We start from the raw sequence: 19,794 nt of genomic DNA, 5'->3' as shown, positions 1-19,794 counted from the left end.
TTAGATATGTCTATCTCAACTTCTGTTCTCTACTGTTTTGTTTTTTTTTATGGGTCCCTTTCTCCCCCCCCACCCCCCCTTTTTTTCCTCTAAATCACAGCAACACCAAAATTCTAACTTTGGAGAAATGAAGATTAATGGAGAGGGATGTGGTGCAGTCTGCTTTAAAACTGAACCACCTGGTGTCTGAACTGAGGTTGAGTATCACTAAATTTTTCTCAAATTGAAAATATCTTGCAGCAACCCAGTAAGTTTCTTGTGGTGCCCTGATGCACCTTGGCAAGTAATTTGGAAGCAACTGGGTCAGCATGTGTATTCAGATCACCTATCTAGAAAGTTTTACATGGTAGTACAACTGACATACAGATACTCTGAAAGTATGAGAAGCATATCTTGGGTTTTGTTTGAAGAAAGAATATGTGCATAAGAGAGTGTTGGATTGGGGATCCCTGGGTGGCTCAGCAGTTTAGTGCCTGCCTTCTGCCCAGGACGAGATCCTGGAGTCTCGGGTTCGAGTCCCCACGGCCTCCTTGCATGGAGCCTGTTTCTGCCTCTGCTTGTGTCTCTGCCTCTCTCTCCCTCTCTCTGTGTATCTCATGAATAAATAAAATCTTTAAAAAAAAGAGTGTTGGATTTTTAGACATTTGTGGACAGGGCTTTTCACTGCTCAATTTATGTGCAGTCAAAAGCCCAGTCCAAAAAGGAACTACTTTTTTCCTTTCTAATAGCAGAATTTCATGTTTCCATATCATTCCTCACTTAGTACAAACTAAAAAAGATTTACCTGTGTCTTGATTCCTTTTTGTAAATAATAGACTATTTGACAAACTTAGTTTTAAAAAAATCAGTAATTCTGAATTTTATAACCTCTTTATTGCTGATTTTTTTCCTTGGTTTTAATGATTTTTCTTTTATAATCTTTTATGATGTTTATTTTTTTAAAATGTTTTTTTTTTAAAGATTTTATTTATTCATAGAGATGCAGAGAGAGAGAGAGAGAGAGAGAGAGGCAGAGACACAGGCAGAGGGAGAAGCAGGCTCCATGCAGAGAGCCCGACGTGGGACTCGATCCAGGGTCTCCAGGATCATGCCCTGGGCTGCAGGCAGCACCAAACCGCTGCGCCACCAGGGCTGCCCTCTTTTATGACGTTTAAAGATACTCTGAGATGTATAAGAGATCATCGAATCTAGTGTTTAAGAAGCTTCCTATTAAATAGAAATGTTTACTTCTAAACCTAGAAAATACTAGGTTAAGATTTAGTAAAAAGCTAGTCTTCTGATTTCTATTGTTTTATCTTAGAATTCAAAGTGATCCTGTAATTCAGAAAAATAATGGTGCTCCATTAAGAGTTAACTTGAAAGGAAACTCATTGGGGCACCTGGGTGGCTCAGTGGTTGAGTGTCCACCTTCACCTCCGGTTGTGATCTTGGGATGGAGTCCCACATTGGGCTCCCTGTGGGGAGCCTGCTTCTCCCTCTGCCTATGTCTCTGCCTCTCTTTGTGTGTCTCATGAATACATGAATTAAAAAAAAAACTAAGTACAGTTGATTCTTGAGTAACACGGGTTTGAACTGTGTGGGTCCATTTAGGCAAATCTTTTCCAATAAATACAATAAGGTTAGTGTATTTTTTTTTTTAAGATTTTTTTTTTTAAGATTTTATTTATTTATTCATGAAAGACACAGGGAGAGAGAGAGGCAGAGACACAGGCAGAGGGAGAAGCAGGCTCCATGCAGGGAGCCTGACTTGGGACTTGATCCCAGGTCCCCAGGATCACAACCTGGGCTAAAAGCCGCACTAAACTGCTGAGCCACCCGGGCTGCCCTCTTTTTTAAGATTTTAACCAACTGAGCCATCCAGGCATGCGCGCGCGCGCACACACACACACCCTTTTTTTTTGTTTTTTAAATTTTTATTTATTTATGATAGAGAGAGAGAGAGAGAGGCAGAGACACAGGCAGAGGGAGAAGCAGGCTCCATGCACCGGGAGCCCGATGTGGGATTCGATCTCGGGTCTCCAGGATCTCGCCCTGGGCCAAAGGCAGGCACCAAATTGCTGCGCCACCCAGGGATCCCTTTTTTTTTTTTTTTTTTTTTAAGTAAGTTCTACAGCCATTGTGGAGCCCAGGGTGGGGCTTTGACTCACAACTCTGAGATGAAGACCTGACCTAAGATCAAGACAAGAGTCTGACTCCCTTAACTGCCTGAGCCACCCAGGTGCCCCTGTGAAATTTTTTTTTTTTAAGGACTTTCTCAACATTGTTTTTTTTTTCTCTAGTTTCTTTCTTCCTTTCTTTCCTTTCTTTCCTTTCTTTTCAAGATTTTATTTATTCATAGAGGCACAGAGAGAGAGAGAGAGGCAGAGACACAGGCAGAGGGAGAACCAGGCTCCATGCAGGGAACCCGACCCGACATGGGACTCGATCCCAGGACTCCAGGATCACGCCCTGGGGCTGCAGGCGATGCTAAACAGCTGCTTTAGCTGCGTCTCTTGGGCTGCCCTTTTTCCTCTAGTTTCATTGGAAGAATATACAGTGTATAACATATGATATACAAAGTATGTGTTTATTGTTTACATTTGGATAAAGAGTCTGGTCAACAGTAGGTTATTAGTAAAGTTTTAGGGGAGTCCTAAATTATGCTTGGATTTTCATCTTTGTTAAGGGGTTGGTGCCCTTAACTCTCATATTCAAAGCTCAGCTGTACGAATAACCAGAGAAAGTTTTTGTTTTGTTTTGTTTGAGTGTTGTGATGTGTTACCTATGTACACATTAAGATAAACTGTAGTTAGTAATGGACCTGATCCCTTTACCCCCCTTCCCCAATATTTCTTAATATTTTTGGACTACATTTAACTTGAATGTAAGTTTTGTTTTGTTGACTGCTCTATCTCCAGAACGATTCCTAACCCCATATTTAATAAATATTTGTTTATTGAATAACATTCAAGCTCAAGCTCTAAATGCATTTTATCTGCTAGGCTTGGCTACATGAAGTGCTTGATAGTGAGGGTTGGGCCTAAGGGTTCGTGTGTGTGGTTTTTTTTTTTTTTTTTTTTTTTTTTTTACTATTACTCTGTTATTCTGCTATATCACATTTCATCCAAATTCAACTATATCTTCTGTAGAATGTAGGTGGTCAGTGTTGAAAGATAAAGTTGATGAGAACCATCTATAAATTGAATACCTGATTTTATATTTTGTTAATTGAGGCTATGCTGTATTTTGGGAAATCTGGGGGGGAAAAGTATTGCCAAATCCATATATACCTTCAAAGTTCGTTGGACTTGTTTGTGAGCCCTTTATGTATTTACTACTTTTTTAAGATTTATTTATTTATTCATGGTGGCGGGGGGGGGGGGGGCGGTGTGCAGAGACAGAAGCAGGCTCCATGCTGGAAGCCTGACGTGGGACTCGATTCCGGGTCTCCAGGATCACGCCCTGAGCTGAAGGCAGCGCTAAACCACTGATCCACCCAGGGATCCCCTGTATTTACTTTTAAAGATTTTATTTAGGGGCGCCTGGGTGGCACACTGGTTGAGTCTCTGCCTTCTGCTCAGGGCATGATCCCAGGGTCCCGGGATGGAGTTCCACATCAGGTTCCCTGTGGGGAGCCTGCTTCTCCCTATGCTTGTGTCTCTGCCTCTGTGTGTGTGTGTGTGTGTGTGTGTCTGTCATGAATAAATACATCTTTTTTAAAAAGAGAGATTTTATTTATTTGAGAGCAAAAGATAGAGCAGGAAGAAGGGGCAGAGGATGCCCCAAAGAGCCTCTATCTTGTGACCAAATGATAATATCTGAATTATTTCCCAATGATTTAAAGTAAGGAGTCCAGTACTAATGATCTATCACCTTTGCATATGATAGAAACTTTTTGGCGGGGAGAGAGAGAACATGAACAGGGGGAGAGGGAGCGGGAGAAGCAGACTCCCCACTGAGCAGGGAGCCCGGTGCTGGGCTTGTGATCCCAGGTCCCTGGGATCATGACCCAAGCCAAAGGCAGATAGTTAACCAACTGAGCCAGTCAGGCGCCCTAGAAACTTTTTATGTAAGGATCTTATTTATTTAGTTGAGAGAGAGTGGGCCCTGCCATTGCACTTGGTGGAAAAGGGGCAAAGGGAGAAGCAGACTCCCTGCTGAGCAGGGGACACACACACACACACCCAGTGCAGAGCTCAGGGGACCCTGAAATCATGACCTGAGCCAAAGACAGACAATCAACCAACTGAGCCACTTAGGTGCCCCTGTTTCACTAAATTCTGATGTACAGGCTCAATACTTTTCATATTTGCTGTGTGTGATGGTTTGCAGTACCTGCTTATAAAAATTTCTGGACATTGTAAATTCTGAGAGAGAAGAAATAAAGATGTTGGAGTTTTGACTAGTGTTAATGGTAGAGAGACAGGTCATAAGCTATAGAATTCTATGTGGAGGGGATCCCTGGGTGCAGCAGTTTCGCGCCTGCCTTTGGCCCAGGGGAGCGATCCTGGAGACCCAGGATTGAGTCCCACGTGGGGCTCCCAGCATGGAGCCTGCTTCTCCCTCCTCCTGTGTCTCCACCCCTCTCTCTCTCTCTCTCTCTCTCTCTCTCTCTCTCTCGTCCATCATAAATAAATCTTAAAAAAAAAAATTTATGTGGAAATTTTCTTCTCTCGAGATTTCCAAAGCTCGGGCAGCCTGGGTGGCTCAGCGGTTTAGCGCCACATTCGGCCCAGGGTGTGACCCTGGGGTCCTGGGATCGAGTCCCACATCGGGCTCCCTGCATGGAGCCTGCTTCTCCCTCTGCCTGTGTCTCTGCCTCTCTCTCTCTCTCTCATGAATAAAATAAAATCTTAAAAAAAAATTTTTTTTTCCAAAGCTCTAAAGGGATGATGGCTGCCATTAGTGTGTGTGTGTGCTTGTTTATTTTTAACTACCCAGTTAAAGAATAAACCGAATTCCTTTCCATTGTCTCCAGGGGCATCTGTTGATCTGGCCTTAACTTGGTTTTCAACTTTCAGCATTGTGAACTTACCCCAAGTTATGTATGTCTGTTCTTCCAGTTCACAAAAGGCTTGAGGTTTTTTAATGGTCTCTTATAATTCAGTATGACTTGCACATAGAATTACAATATTTGAGAAGTTTTCTTTAGCAAATTTTTTCCATTTAGCTTTGTTGGTGGTCTAGTCTGTTTGGACTGCTGTAACAAAATATCACAGACTGGTTAGTTTATAAACAGCAAAAATTTATTGTCTTACTATTTTGGAAGCTGGAGGTCCCAAGATCAAGACACCAGCAGGGTCATCTAGTATTAGAGCCCACTTCCTGGCTTTTTATTCAGGAAGGCTCTACCCTCATGACCTAAGCACCTCCCAAAGGTCTTACCTTCTATTATTATCACACTGGGCATTGGGATTTCAACATACATGTTTTAGGGGATGAATTCAGACCGTTGCACTGATGCATCTTTTTGGGGGGGTTAATCTATTTTTTAAGGTGAAAGGTACTTGCAGTTTTCTACGAATTTGAATTAAAACTTACCAGATTCTAACATATTAAAAATGGTATTTGGGAACAAATAATGGTACCCCCTCTGTCCTTTTAAGACAAACTAAGAAGTTTTAGTCAAAACTATAGTGAATTTTAGGTTCTGCAAAATTTAGTTGCTTGAATAGATCTGGGCCTAATGTTGAACTTGGAAGTTCTTGTCGGGAAAGCACAGAATATCCCACTGTGGGGGTTTTCAGTTTTGTTTTTAAGTATTGGATTATTTATATAGCATATGCGGAGGTAAAATTTTTTCATTTACATCTGTAGGTATATACTATTAGAGTGAACTGACTGACTTGCACAGTGGTTATGAATTTTGCCAATGTTAGTATAAGGCTGGAAACAAATTCAATATAATTTAGGAGCTGGAGTTAAAGCTAAACCAGCTTCTCTTTTGGTTAATAAAAAAAGAAACATGATCCTCAGAAGACAAGCATGATTTCACAAACAATTGATTACTCTTCCAGATGAGTGTGGATATATGAGTTTATTACTAGTTTAGGGTTAAGTTATAGGGTCCCCTCTTGTATTTTTGATAGTTTAGATCAGGACTTCCTAATAAACATTACGCTTTGCAAGCCACAAATATCTGTCTCACATGCTCATTTTTACAATGCCTTACAAATATAAAAAACATTTTTGGCTTCTGCACCAAACCCTGGTTTAGATCATTTAATTTTGTTATTTGGAAAATGATTGTAATAGCTTGCTAGAGCTGCCTTAAAGTACCAGAGATGGGGTGACTTAAACAATAGAAATTTATTTCCTCACAATTCTGGAGGGTGTTAGTCTGAGATCAAGGTGTCAGCACGATTGGTTTCTTCTGAGGCCTTTTTCCTTGGCTTGTAGATGGCCCTCTTCTCCCGTGTCTTCATGGGGTCTTTTCTCTGTGTCCTTGTCTTTTTTTTTTTTTTTTTTTTTTTAATTCATGAGACACACAGAAAGAGGCAGAGACACAGGCAGAGGGAGAAGCAGGCTCCATGCAGGGAGCCCGATGTGGGACTTGATCCTGGGACTCCAGAATCACGCCCTGAGCCGAAGGCAGACACTCAACGGCTAAGCCACCCAGGGATCCCCCTGTGTCCTTGTCTTTTGTAAGGTTATCAGTCATGTTGGATTATGGCCCACCATAAGACTTCATTTTCAGAGATTCTCTTTCCGGGATGCATGGGTGGCTCAGTCACTTAAGCATCTGCCTTTAACTTGGGTCATGATCCCAGAACCTTGGGATCAAGTCTGTGTCAGGCACCCTGCTCAACAGGAAGCCTGCTTTTCCCTCTGCATCTCCCCCTGCTTGGTTCTCTTGAGAGAGAGAGAGGGTTCTATCTCTCTCTCAAATAGTCTTTAAAAATAAATATCTTCTGTCCAGATACATTCACATTGTGAAGTCTGGGGGATTTAGAATTTCAACATATGAATTTGTAGAAGATTACAGTTCAGCCCATAATAATGATCTAATCCTAGATAATTTAATGTGAATTTGAGAAAAGGAAAAAGATTCTCTGGTTCCAAAGTTCTCAGTATGAACAAACTGAAGAGCTAATATGATAGTTGGATTTTTATGTAGCTGTTCTAATAACCATGTCACCATTAGTGTGTTCTTTCACTATTACAGTAGGCTTTTTTTTTTTTTTTTTTTAAGATTTTATTTATTTATTCATGAGAGACACAGAGGCGGAGAAGCATGCTCCATTCAGGGAGCCCGACGTGGGATCCCGGGGCTCCAGGACCAGGCCCTGGACCAAAGGCAGCGCTAAACCACTAAGCCACCCGGGCTGCCCCACAGTAGTAGGCTTTTAATATGCAACTTTTACAAGGTAAACATAATCTTCAGATTATGTTAAATTTGGCTACAAAAGCATTTACCAGAGTTTACCATTTGTAAAATATATTTGGAATAGAATCCTTTCATTAATCAAGTAAAACACAATTTCTTTTTTTTTTTTTTAATTAATTAATTATTTATTTATTTATGATAGAGAGAGAGGCAGAGACACAGGCAGAGGGAGAAGCAGGCTCCATGCACCGGGAGCCCGACGTGGGATTCGATCTCAGGTCTCCAGGATCGCGCCCTGGGCCAAAGGCAGGCGCCAAACCGCTGCGCCACCCAGGGATCCCCCAATTTCAAAATTAGACTGGGTTACACCAAAGGAAGGAAGTATTCTCTGCCAGAATCCTTTAGTAACTTTTTTTTTTTTAAGTATAATGAAAAAAAAAGTATAATCAGCATAATTCCCCATCTACCTGTCATCCAGATTCAGTGTTTCACAGGCCTTTGCCACATTGCTTTATCTGCCCCCTTTTTCTTTCCTGAAATCTTTTATTTTTACTTTATAAGATTTCACCTTTTTGAGAGAGGGGGAGTTGAGCACACGACTTGGGATGGAGAGGGGAGAAGACAACTCCCTGATGAATGTGGAGCCTGACCCAGGACTTGATCCCAGGACCTGGATATCATGACCTGAGCTGAAGTCAAATGCTCAGCCAACTGAGCCACCCAGGTGCCTCTGCTAAAGCCATTTATTTATTTATAAGGGTTTTTATTTATTTGAGAGAATGGGCGAGGGTGTAGAGGGAGAAGAAGCAGACTCCCTAGTGAGCAGCAAGCCTGAGGTGGGGCTCGATCCCAGGACCTAGGAATATCATAACCTGAGCTGAAGGCAGACTCTTTAAGACTGAGCTATCCAGGTGCCCCCCTGAAGTCTTTTAAAGCAAACTCCAAAAATAAACTCCATATACCTAAGTTTTCATCTTCAGTGGATTTTTTCCCCCCGTAAAAATAGTGCCTTTCATGCCTACCAAAATTTAAGTGTTTTCCATATTATCTAATATCCTGTCCATATTCAGATCTTCAAAGTTTCAGTAATCTTTTTAAGATTTTTTTCACTCGTGAGAGACACACAGAGAGAGGGACAAAGACACAGGCAGAGGGAGAAGCAGGCTCCATGCAGAGAGCCTGACTGTGGGACTCGATCCTGGGTCTCCAGGATCAGGCCCCGGGCTGAAGGCAGGCACTAAACTGCTGAGCCACCTGGGCTGCCCCTGACCTCATAGTTTTTAATAGCTGCATTTGCACAAGATGTCCCAACGTCATCTGTATTTCCCACCTCAGGCCTTGAGGTCAGCCATTTCTTTATAGGAAACCTGGTTCCTTTAGTTCAAATAGTATTTTAGGGACGCCTGGGTGGCTCAGAGGTTGTGGCTCAGAGGCTGGCGTCTGCCTCCAGCTCAGGGTGTGATCCTAAGTCCTGGGATCGAGTCCCACATCAGGCTCCCTGCATGGAGCCTGCTTCTCCCTCTGCCTGTGTCTCTGTCTCTCTGTGTGTGTCTCTCATGAATAAATAAAATCTTTAAAAATTTTTTTCTGTTCTTAAAAAAGGAAATAGTATTTTAGCACATGGTATTCATTGTTTTGTTTTGTTTTGTTTTGTTTTTTGGTATTCATTGTTCAGGTTATCACGAGCACTTTTTATTTTTTAAAGATTTTATTTATTTATTCATGAGAGAGAGAGAGAGAGGGGCAGAGACCCAGGCAGAAGCAGAAGCAGGCTTCATGCAGGGAGCCTGATGTGGGACTTGATCCCGGGTCTCCAGGATCACGCCCTAGGCTGAAGGTGGTGTTAAACCGCTGAGCCACCCGGGCTGCCCTCTCGAGCACTTCTTAAACATAGGACTATATGGTCACTTCAATTTGAAAATCAAGAACCAGGGCACCTAGGTGGCTCAGTGGTTGAGCATCTGCCATCGGATCAGGTTGCAATCTGGGGGTCCTGGAATCGAGTTCTGAATCGGGCTCCCTGCGGGGAGCCTGCTTCTCCTTTTGACTATGTCTCTGCCTTCTTTTTTTGTCAAGAATAAATAAAATCTTAATAGAAAAGTAAAATAAAATCTTGAAAAAATACATTTAAAAAATCTATGAACCTAAAACCAGTAAGTTTTCATTATTAGCAAATATTTTCTGTTAAAGACCAACAGGTTACCACATATTGAGAGTGCCATTTTGGTAAGAAATGAGCTAAAAATAATGTGACCTATTCATAAAACTCCTAACTTGTTTGTTAGCTGTATTAACATACTGACATTAAAAGTGATTCCTTAGTCCAAAAGAAGTTTGGTTAGACTTCAGATCCATGTAAAAATCTATTTGTTTTTTAAATTTGTTGATAGATGCCTAAAGAAATAGCTTTACCCTTGCTGCTTGGCTAGTATTTAGACTTTGAAAACTGCCATCCATAGTTTTTAACCTCCTTTGGATCTGATATCAATATCCCAGAGTGGAATATGACTAGTCAAGTTTAACAGTTGTGTAAAAACACTGATGAGCACTTGGTTGCAACTTGTTTATTTATAGGGACTTTAAACTGCTACTCCTTAGGGTTGGGAATTTCAGAGCTTTGAAACTAATTCCTTTCGTTTGAGTTTTTATCTTATGTGTAGTGCTAGAACATACGATAATTAAGTTTTTTAACTTCGAGGATTACAGAAGAGTCCAAAAAATTAAAAAAATATAATAATAAAAATTCCTGTATAGCCAGCCTATAACTTTAACTTTTACATTATCACCAGAACATGCTTATTTTTAGGAAATAAGTGAAACCATTGAAAATCATGTGGTTCTGCTTCCTTTCCCTCATTGTCTTTCTGGTTCATTCTATGGAGCAAATGCTGTTCGGGTGTGTATGTGTGTGAATTTTACTAGGAATTTTTATGCATATGAGGATATTTGTCTAAAGATTACAAAGAACAGTTTTGGGGCACTTGGGTGGCTCAGTCAGTTAAGCATCTGCCATTTGCTCAGGTCATGATCCTGGGGTCCTAGGATTGACCACCACATTGGGCTTCCTGCTCAGTGGGGGAGTCTGCTTCTCCCTCCCTCTCCCTCTGTGCCTCCCCCTCCTGCTCTCTCTTGCTCACTTGCTTTCTTATTTATTTGGAAAATAAATAAAGACCTTTTTAAGAGAAAAACTGTAAAGGAACGATTTTTTTTTTAACTTAAGAATTGGGGGTGAGGTTACTTATGGGTGGCTTAGCTGTTGAGTGTCTGCCTTTGGCTCAGGGTGTAATCCCAGAGTGTTGGGATCAAGTCCATGTCAGGCTCCTGCTTCTCCCTCTCCCTATGTCTCTGCCTTCTCTCTGTTTCTCATGAATAAATAAAATCCTTTTTTTAGAATAAGATTTTTTAAAAGATAATAGTCCAGGTTCTTTCCAGTATAGTATCTATTGGATACATGTGTAGAAGAATAGAAGACTGTAAAAAAGCTTAATTCTTTAATGTCATTAAAGTTAGGAAAATTTGTCCCCAGAAAATGGTTGCCTGATATAGTCAGAAATAAGCTACAGATGAGAACTTTTTTGAAAACACTGTCAAAAAAAAAAAAAGAAAGAAAAAAAAGAAAGCACTGTCAATTCTACCATCATCTCCCCTACCCTCTCCCTAGTTCTGGCATTATAAGTAGAAATGTTTCTGAATTTCAGTTGACAGTGGATTAGTTCTGATGGTTTTTTTTGTTTTTGTTTGTTTGTTTTTTAGGAGCAAGACTAAAGGTATATGGCACATAAATTTTGACAGGGCAATGTAATGGTTAACCCTATTGTATGTTGTTTCATTTTATAATTCTTTCCTTTTTTTTTTTTCATTTTTTAATTCTTTCCTATTGTGAAATCAGTATCATTGTGTTTTAACTTGGAATGCAGCTGTTAAAGAGTAAAGATGTAGTTTCCATTTGAAATTATAGTTAACTGCCTCAAGGGACACCTGGGTGGCTCGGTCAGTTAAGTGTCAGGGTCTTTGAAACCAGATTCAGTCTTGATCCTCAGGGTTGGCAGTTCAAGCCCCTATTTAAAATAATAATAATCTGCCTCAAAATAATCAGTGTTCTAGTGGAGTAGAGAAACGTTACTTATATGCCAAACTCTGGAGGTTATGTAAATACTCAGTTAATGAATTCCAGCTTAACTTTGTCTAATTTTATCTCTTTGTAGGCAGCCTGCTTCTGCAAAGTGGTACGATCGAAGGGACTACGTCTTCATTGAATTTTGTGTTGAAGACAGTAAAGATGTTAATGTAAATTTTGAAAAATCCAAACTTACATTCAGGTAAATTACCATTTTACATCATTGGGTAATAAGTTTGTGTCAGACAACTGAGTAACTTTGGCTAGCTTGTTTTGTGTTTTTACTGAAAATAATACTAATCTTTATCTCTTTGAAGAGGCTCATTTTTTTTTTTTTTTTTACACAGTTGTCTTGGAGGAAGTGATAATTTTAAACATTTAAATGAAATTGATCTTTTTCACTGTATTGATCCAAATGTAAGTAGTCTTGATGCTTTAATTCCAATTTATATGTGAGGAAATGGGCATACATCAAGTACTCTTTTTAGCAGTAAGCAGTAATTGTTTTTCTTAATAGTTCAGAGGTTATGGGACGCCTGAGTGGCTCAGGTTGAATGTTGAGTGGCTGCCTCCAGCCCAGGGTGTGATCCTGGAGTCCTGGGATCGAGTCCCACATTGGGCTCCCTGCAAGGAGTCTGCTTCTCCCTCTGTGTCTCTGCCTCTCTCTCTCTCTCTCTCTGTCTCTCATGAATAAATAAATAAAATATAAAAAATAAAAAAGTTCAGAGGTTAACTAGGCGTATTTATATTTTTGCAATATTTCCCTCTGCAACTGCCTCTCTGCATACTCTTTCTTTTGTTCTTGCTATCACTGTTTGGACTTAGGGCAATATTCTTGAGGTTTGTCTTAATCTAACTTTATAGAATCTTTAAATTATTCTATGATTGTATTATATTTGGTTAATTTTTTTTTTTTAATTTTATTTATTTATGATAGTCACACACAGAGAAAGAGAGAGAGGCAGAGACACAGGCAGAGGGAGAAGCAGGCTCCATGCACCGGGAGCCCGACATGGGATTTGATCCCGTGTCTCCAGGATCGTGCCCTGGGCCAAAGGCAGGCGCCAAACCGCTGCGCCACCCAGGGATCCCATATATTTGGTTAATTTTTTTAAGGTTTTTGTTTTATTCACTTTGTACAGGGAGGGAAAAGTTATTTTTTGCAATTTGCATAGCTACTGAATTTTTAGTAATCTAGGAGATGTTTCTTTAAAGTTGAGAAAACGTAGGGAAAGAAATTAGAAAGGAAAGTTGAGGAATGACAAGCTATTTTCTATTCTACAGTGATACTGGAGAGAAATGATGTGATGGTGCTTTTGTTTTTGTTTTCGTTTTTAGGATTCCAAGCATAAAAGAACGGACAGATCAATTTTATGTTGTTTACGAAAAGGTGAATCTGGCCAGTCATGGCCAAGGTTAACAAAAGAAAGGGCAAAGGTATGTTTCTTTTTTGGGAGGGAAAATTGAACATTTTTAAGTAATGAAAGACACATTTGGCATGAGGAATAAAATGTTTGTTTCAGAGTTAAGTGGTATTAAAGTCTTGTGTTCTATATGTTTTTCCTTTCTTTGAGTTTTATTAGTTTTAACTTAAAACCAAATGTGGTCAGAATAAGGTCAGTCCCTAGTTGATGCAGAATCTTTTGCTGAATTCAAGAGGCAGATTTTTCTTAGGCTGGCTGGCTTTATTTATTTATTTATTTATTTATTTATTTATTTATTTATTCATTCATTCATTCATTCATTCATTCATTCTTAGGCTTTATTAGTTACTTATGTATCACATGGGAACATATTTTGTGCTGCAAAAAAAGTCCGTTGTATCTGAGAAGAGTTCCTACCAATGAATTTTGTTGTATTTATTTTTTAAGTAGGCTCCACACCCAGTGTGAAGCCCAGTGTGGGGCTTGAACTCACAACCCTGAGATAAAGACCTGAGCCAAAATCAAGAATCAGAGGCTTAACTGACTGGGCCATTCAGGTGTCCCTCTCCCCCCCCCTTTTTTTAAATTATGATTAAGAACTGTGAGAGAAGCTTTGTGAAACTATCTTGACTATTAATTGCATTTTACTTCATTCTGATTTTTTTGTAATCTATTATTTTTTTTGTTAATTTTTTGTCTTTTTTGTTAATTCCATGCCTCATTAGTATGAACCTACAGTCCCAAAAATATTGTTTAAGGTACATACATACATACCTGTACGTATAAGTTAACCTAATTACAAGATGTTTGTATTGATCTATAGCTTAATTGGCTTAGTGTGGACTTCAATAATTGGAAAGACTGGGAAGATGATTCAGATGAAGACATGTCTAATTTTGATCGTTTCTCTGAGGTAAGTTCCTATAAGCGCATTTTACCACCTCTCAGTACATTTCTATGTGAATTTAATTTGGTTTTAAAGCACCTTAGTGGTACTTAAGACCTAATTTTTTTTTTACTTTAAAGGTCATTCTGCAGCAAAACAAAGTAAGATCTTAACAATGATCATTTTATCCTAAAGTTTAACATTCTTTTATAATTCTTTTAAAAATTAGTGGTAAGTTCTAAACTTGTATACAGACAAAAATAAACCGTATTGTCAATGCAAATATAACTAGTTTTGGGGGGTGGGGTGTTGGTTTGTTTGTTTTTACAGCCAGTTGTTATTCTAGTATTGAAACGGATTTTTTTTTTTTAATTTTATTTATTTAGAGAGAGAGAGAGAGAGAGAGAGAGAATGGCTGGGACACAGGCAGAGGGAGAAGCAGGCTCCATGCAGGGAACCCGACATGGGACGCGATCCCCGGATCTCCAGGATCACACCCCAGGCTGTAGGCGGTGCTAAACCGCTGCGCCACCGGGGCTGCCCTGATTTTTTTTTTTTTTTTTTTGAGCATGGATTACTTTGCATTTTAGAGCCATGTAATATGAATATAAACTTTAAACAGAAAAATGGTAGTGAGATGTGCATGATGAGTGGTGTGTAAGGATGTTTTAGTTCGCAAAATTAAGGATTAAAGTAAGCCTTTTTTTTCCAAGATGTCATCCAAATACATATTGCATGGCCAAAGGGGGGGGAAAATCATTGATCTCCCTTTAGGTAGACTAAGCCTTATGAAATAAATGTACTGCAGTAAACCTGATTAGAAAAACAGAATATTGGGATCCCTGGGTGGTGCAGCAGTTTGGCGCCTGCCTTTGGCCCAGGGTGCGATCCTGGAGACCTGGGATCGAATCCCACATCGGGCTCCCGGTGCATGGGAGCCTGCTTCTCCCTCTGCCTATGTCGCTGCCTCTCTCTCTCTTTCTCTCTCTGTGACTATCATAAATAAATAAATTAAAAAAAATTAAAAAAAATAAAGATTTAAAAAAAAAAAAAGAAAAACAGAATATTAGGTTGTAAGTTGAAGATGAGATCCATTTCATGGCTATTTGAAATTTTAATTGACTAGGTTTTGTTTATAACCCTTCTTTGAAAATTAAGGGCTAAAAGGAATGAATTCCCAGTGTCATGTATGCAACTGCTTATTCAACATCTCACATGGTTCTGGCACCTTGATTTCAATTTAAAGAGGAAAGGGAAGATTGGAAGATTCTCTTTATGCTATTCGTATTTCTTACCTGTAGTAATTGGTGCCACCATTTTACCCAGCTCTGCATGTCACAGCTTAACACTGTTTTCTCTTACTGTCTCCATCTAGTATAACATTAACAGCTATCTTTTGTTCTGTTTTTTGTTTTACATCTTAAATAGTTCTTGAATGTATTCAGTTCATTCTATCTCTATTACCATTGTATCCTCAACAGCTAGCATTGTGTTTGGCACATTTTGAGCATTTTTGCTGCTCAAAGAAACTTAACCGAAGTGTTCAACAGTACTGTAGGGAAACTTTATTAGTTATTCATATTATTCAACACCAGGTTGCCCAGAACTTTTATACTGAGCAATTTGAGGATTAGGTAGCTTTTAAAGGGCCCTTCTAACTCTAAAGTGGAGGTAAGCATAGATTTTTGAAGCTTTAATTTTTTGTTTATAAAGTTATGTATGATTATGTGAATATTTTAAAATTTAAAAAATTAACAGAAAAGTTGTCCTTGAAGAGAGAAGTCCCTCCCCATCTGTTTTTAGTTTGATTTTTTGTATCTTTTTAAATAATATACTGCTTGATTTGTGATCAGAAATTAAAGATAGTAAAAAAAAAAAGAAAAGAAATTAAAGATAGTAAGTTAGTATTTCATGTAAGTATGCTGTGTTGTTAGTCCCAACATCTTGTGAGTATACAAGAGTACATACACAAGGGTATTATTCTCCATAGTATATGTACCTTTTATTTCAAGAATTATGTTTATTTTCTGTTTTTAACATGTTACTGCTGTTCAGTCTTTGATTTAGGATTCAGGCCTTTTATACAATGTAATCATCCTGAGGGTCTTTATAATACACATGCCACTTAGCTTAAGATATACAAAGCTTTACAACTACAAATGAATCCCATTCTTTTCCTTAGGCACCAGAGGTAAGCACTCTTCAGGATTTCGGTGTTTAATTTCTGCATCATAGATAAATATTTGCTAGATAAATTTTACTAACTTCACTTTTCTTCAATGAGAACTTAGTCTTCCCTATAAGTTGTCAAGATTTTATGTAATTACCTATAAAAATCTACCTTTTCCAGCAAGGAAGGTACTTAACATTTGTTTTGCTTTTTTTATTGGTGGAAATCTATGACAGACTTAAGGTGTATTCTGGAGCTTGCAACCTCTAATAACTAGGGCTTAATTTAACATCATTTTTAAAACTAATTTTTACACTTCAAATAGATGATGAACAACATGGGTGGTGATGAGGATGTAGATTTACCAGAAGTAGATGGAGCAGATGATGTAAGTCTATAAATTCTTTTCTCTGTTTACTTAAATAGTAAGAAACAATGTATTTATAGGTTGTTTTATATAGATTCAGGATTGCTTTTTTGCCACTTCTTGTTGGGTTTTTTCCCTAAGAAATACAGGGAAAAGCAATTTTGAAATGTGCTCATTTTTGAAGGATAGGTATCTACTAGGGAATAGATGTCCCATGGACCATTCTTCAAAGGACCAGATTTCAAGAGAATCACTGCATGGAGACATCATATGCCGTATTCAATTAAGAATTAGCTTAGAGATTATCTTGACTAAGTTAAACAGGTTTTGCAGCAGGATTGATCAGAAACCATAAAGTAGATGGACCTTTCTGAATCTTTAAGGATAAACTGGATCACTTTTCTCAACATTCCCCCTGTTGGCATCCTGCTAACATCTTCAAGAAAGTTGTTCGGTACAGTTTGAAAAATATGTAGACAACTCAATAGCTAGGATTGGAATTCATTTTGTCTTGTATCAGTCCAGTAGTTTTCACAGTGAGCTGTTTTCCTCTTCCATTGAATGCCAAGGGAAAAGAGAAACCATTTTATACCAAGATAAGTCAGGAATTTAAGGGATGAGCACCAATTCCCATCAAAAGGCACACACTGTACAGGAAGGTAGATCCTCAGCAATTATGTCTCTTCATCTTAAGTAAACCTGTTAAGTTCAGTGATTATATTCATAAGCTTAATATAACCACATATCTTTACTACTTTAGTGAAAGTACAGTGCTTCAGCTTTTTAAGGCAAACTGTTCAGTTAGTAGAGGAATGTTTGATCAACTTGGTAACTTTTGAAATTCTTCTTTCTGCAGGATTCACAAGACAGTGATGATGAAAGTAAGTGTCTTTGTAATAAGTCTATTTACATAGTGATATTTCATATCAAAGACCACAAGCTCTCAAAATAGAGATGTTAACTTCTTTACAATTCTTGCAAGAAAAATTAATTCTTCATGGCCTCTAATAAGAAAAAGTAGAAATTTGAATGATTTGAAATTTACATTTAAAAAGACAATTCGGGGATCCCTGGGTGGCGCAGCGGTTTGGTGCCTGCCTTTGGCCTAGGGCGCGATCCTGGAGACCCGGGATCGAGTCCCACGTCGGGCTCCCGGTGCATGGAGCCTGCTTCTCTCTGCCTGTGTCTCTGCCTCTCTTTTTCTCTCTGTGACTATCATAAATAAATAAAAATTAAAAAAAAAAAAAAAAGACAATTCCCCCCAAAAGAAGACCATTCCCTAGAAACTAATTCTATTGTTGACTGCCTTTTTTTTTTTTTAATAAAGCTTTGAAGTTGATAGATTGTTCCCTTATACTTCACGCTGATCTTTTTTAAATCTTTCAGAAATGCCAGATCTGGAGTAAGAAATGTTGTCATCACCGGATTTTGAGAAAGAAAAGTAACTTCTCTGCAAGATTTCATAATTGAGAGAATTCCTGAATTGATAGCTCTAAAGGCAGATGCTGTATTTGCCTCCTTTAACCCATTTTTCAACCTGTTTGTTTTTTTAAAGGCTTCACTAAGGGTTGATATGTACCATTGTATGGGGCAATTTTAAGTCAGCTAAGGCAATAACCTTATGCATGAACTTTTCCCAGACTTCCATGATGCTGTTGAGGTCCTAGGCAATTGATACAGCAGTTGTGGTAAATAAAAACATTTCACCTCAGTCTCCTTTTACTTCATAACATAGATACTGACATGATAGGAAGATCTTGGCTTAGAAGAAAGATAACTAAATTTTAGATTTTAGCACATGGACTCAGAGTGGCTGATGAAACCAATTGGTTGATACCTTAAACTGGTAACTTGTTCCTCTGGTATATCCTCCAGAATTATTCCACTAAAGTTTTATTTTTCAAAAGATGTACTTCACATTATTGTAAGTGATCACTTGTCAGTGTTCCAGATGTATCTTAGCTAAAGCTAGTGAATGCCCTAACTTAGATGGTTTTGAAGCCTGTACATTTGGTATTGTTTGACCCTTAAACTTTTACATCTCTTAGCATGGAGGACGAAGAAAGGCTGTACATTGTTGCTTGAGAGTCTGTACATTTAGACCAAATTGTATTTGCACTGTCAGTATGGCAAATGAGTGGAAAAAATGTTAATACACTATTGGATTTTTTATTTTTTTGATTCAGCTTGTCCCAGGCTGAAAACCTCAATTTATGTTCATGACAGTGGGGATTTTTTTTTTTTTTTTAATGTCTACATTCTTTCTAATAAACTGTTGGAAGACTTTTTGGCTGTCCTTTTAAGTGTCTGGTTTACTGTAATTCATGTATTACCATTTACTGGAATGGAGTTTTTATTTTTACTTGAGGAAGAATTTGGGAATATTCCTCTGTTTGGAAAAAAAAGGCTTGCTGTGATGTCAGGAAACCTTTTAAAAGTGGATCTGTAATAGCAAATTGTAGATGCACTTTGCAGCAGTTGGAAAAGAAAGTGTTGTGATTTGATTGAAATAAAACTAAATGTGTTGTCCTCCTGTAAATCTTTGAGCATCTGCATTTTGGCAATTTTTATTCCCTCTAACTTCTGTGTATTCTGTGTTCTGTGTCCTAGCATAGAAGTGCTTCCCATTTCGTATTTCTTTATGTTTGACGTTAAGTACATACAGGCAATATTAAGTGCTACGAATATAAAAATAATTCTTCAGGTACTTAATGTACTCAGGGAGTCAAAGGCTAGGCAACAGGGGACAAACTCTGAACAAAAACTGGATAGATGGGAAGTGTGCCATAATAGGTTTGCATAGGGCATTATGGTGATTTAGAAGGGACAACACCTTTTTCCCTTCCCCTGTTAAGTATATGACTGTGATACTCAAAATCATTTTCTTGAAATGCTATGAACTAGAAAATCTTCATGCTTTCCAGGAGGCTTGGGCATAGCACTTCGCATTCAACTCTGTTTTATTATGTTATGGTAGTATAATATGGGTTCTGGTCCTGTTAAGGAATGCAGCTTCTTCAAAGCCCTAGACTTTTCTACATTGGAAGGTACATTTGAACTTCAACAGTCCTTTTAAATTGTTTTAAATTTGGTCTCCTTTGTGCAGCAGCTCTTCTGCCTAAGAGTCCTGTCCCGACCATGCTTTAATAAGGCACCTTTTGCACCAAAAACAAACAAAAAAAACCCTTGCTCTCCTTTGTCTGGAGCATGTCAAAGGTATTAGTATGACTGATAAGAATAGTTCTTAGCTTCAGGGGAAATTACTTAAAAGTTAACTCCCTTTTTAAAAAAAAAAATATTTTTTAAGATTTAGTTATTCATGAGAGCAGAGGCAGAGACACAGGCAGAGGGAGAAGCAGGCTCCATGCAGGGAGCCTGATGTGGGACTCGATCCCAAGTTTCCAGGATTACCCCCTGAGCTGAAGGCAGCGCTAAACCTCTGAGCCACCTGGGCTGCTGCTCAACTCCCTTTTTTTTTTAAAGATCTTATTTTATTATTTGAGAGAAAGAGCACATGCAGAGGG

At 38.6% G+C, this 19,794-nt stretch overlaps 1 protein-coding gene across 1 annotated transcript; it reads left to right on the top strand.

Moving 5' to 3' along the window:
- Window positions 1-122: 122 nt before the first annotated feature.
- PTGES3 (prostaglandin E synthase 3) lies at window positions 123-18,809 on the top strand. Its single transcript, XM_025476940.3, has 8 exons — window positions 123-196; window positions 11,512-11,625; window positions 11,771-11,840; window positions 12,762-12,860; window positions 13,671-13,760; window positions 16,229-16,291; window positions 17,127-17,151; window positions 17,657-18,809. Exons 1-8 carry the CDS (start codon window positions 138-140, stop codon window positions 17,674-17,676), a joined length of 540 nt encoding a protein of 179 aa, XP_025332725.1. The 5' UTR covers window positions 123-137; the 3' UTR covers window positions 17,677-18,809.
- The last annotated feature ends 985 nt before the right edge of the window (window positions 18,810-19,794 follow it).

This window comes from Canis lupus, chromosome 10, assembly GCF_003254725.2.
Source record: "Canis lupus dingo isolate Sandy chromosome 10, ASM325472v2, whole genome shotgun sequence".
NCBI classification, from domain to species: Eukaryota; Metazoa; Chordata; class Mammalia; order Carnivora; family Canidae; genus Canis; species Canis lupus.
This window is presented reverse-complemented; position numbering and strand designations above follow the sequence as displayed.

Coding starts and splice junctions, on each gene's coding strand:
- PTGES3 (XM_025476940.3), top strand. CDS start 138: ATGGAGAGGGATGTGGTGCAGTCTGCTTTAAAACTGAACCACCTGGTG. Junction 11,841..12,761: donor TTCACTGTATTGATCCAAAT/GTAAGTAGTCTT, acceptor TTTCGTTTTTAG/GATTCCAAGCATAAAAGAAC. Junction 12,861..13,670: donor TAACAAAAGAAAGGGCAAAG/GTATGTTTCTTT, acceptor ATTGATCTATAG/CTTAATTGGCTTAGTGTGGA.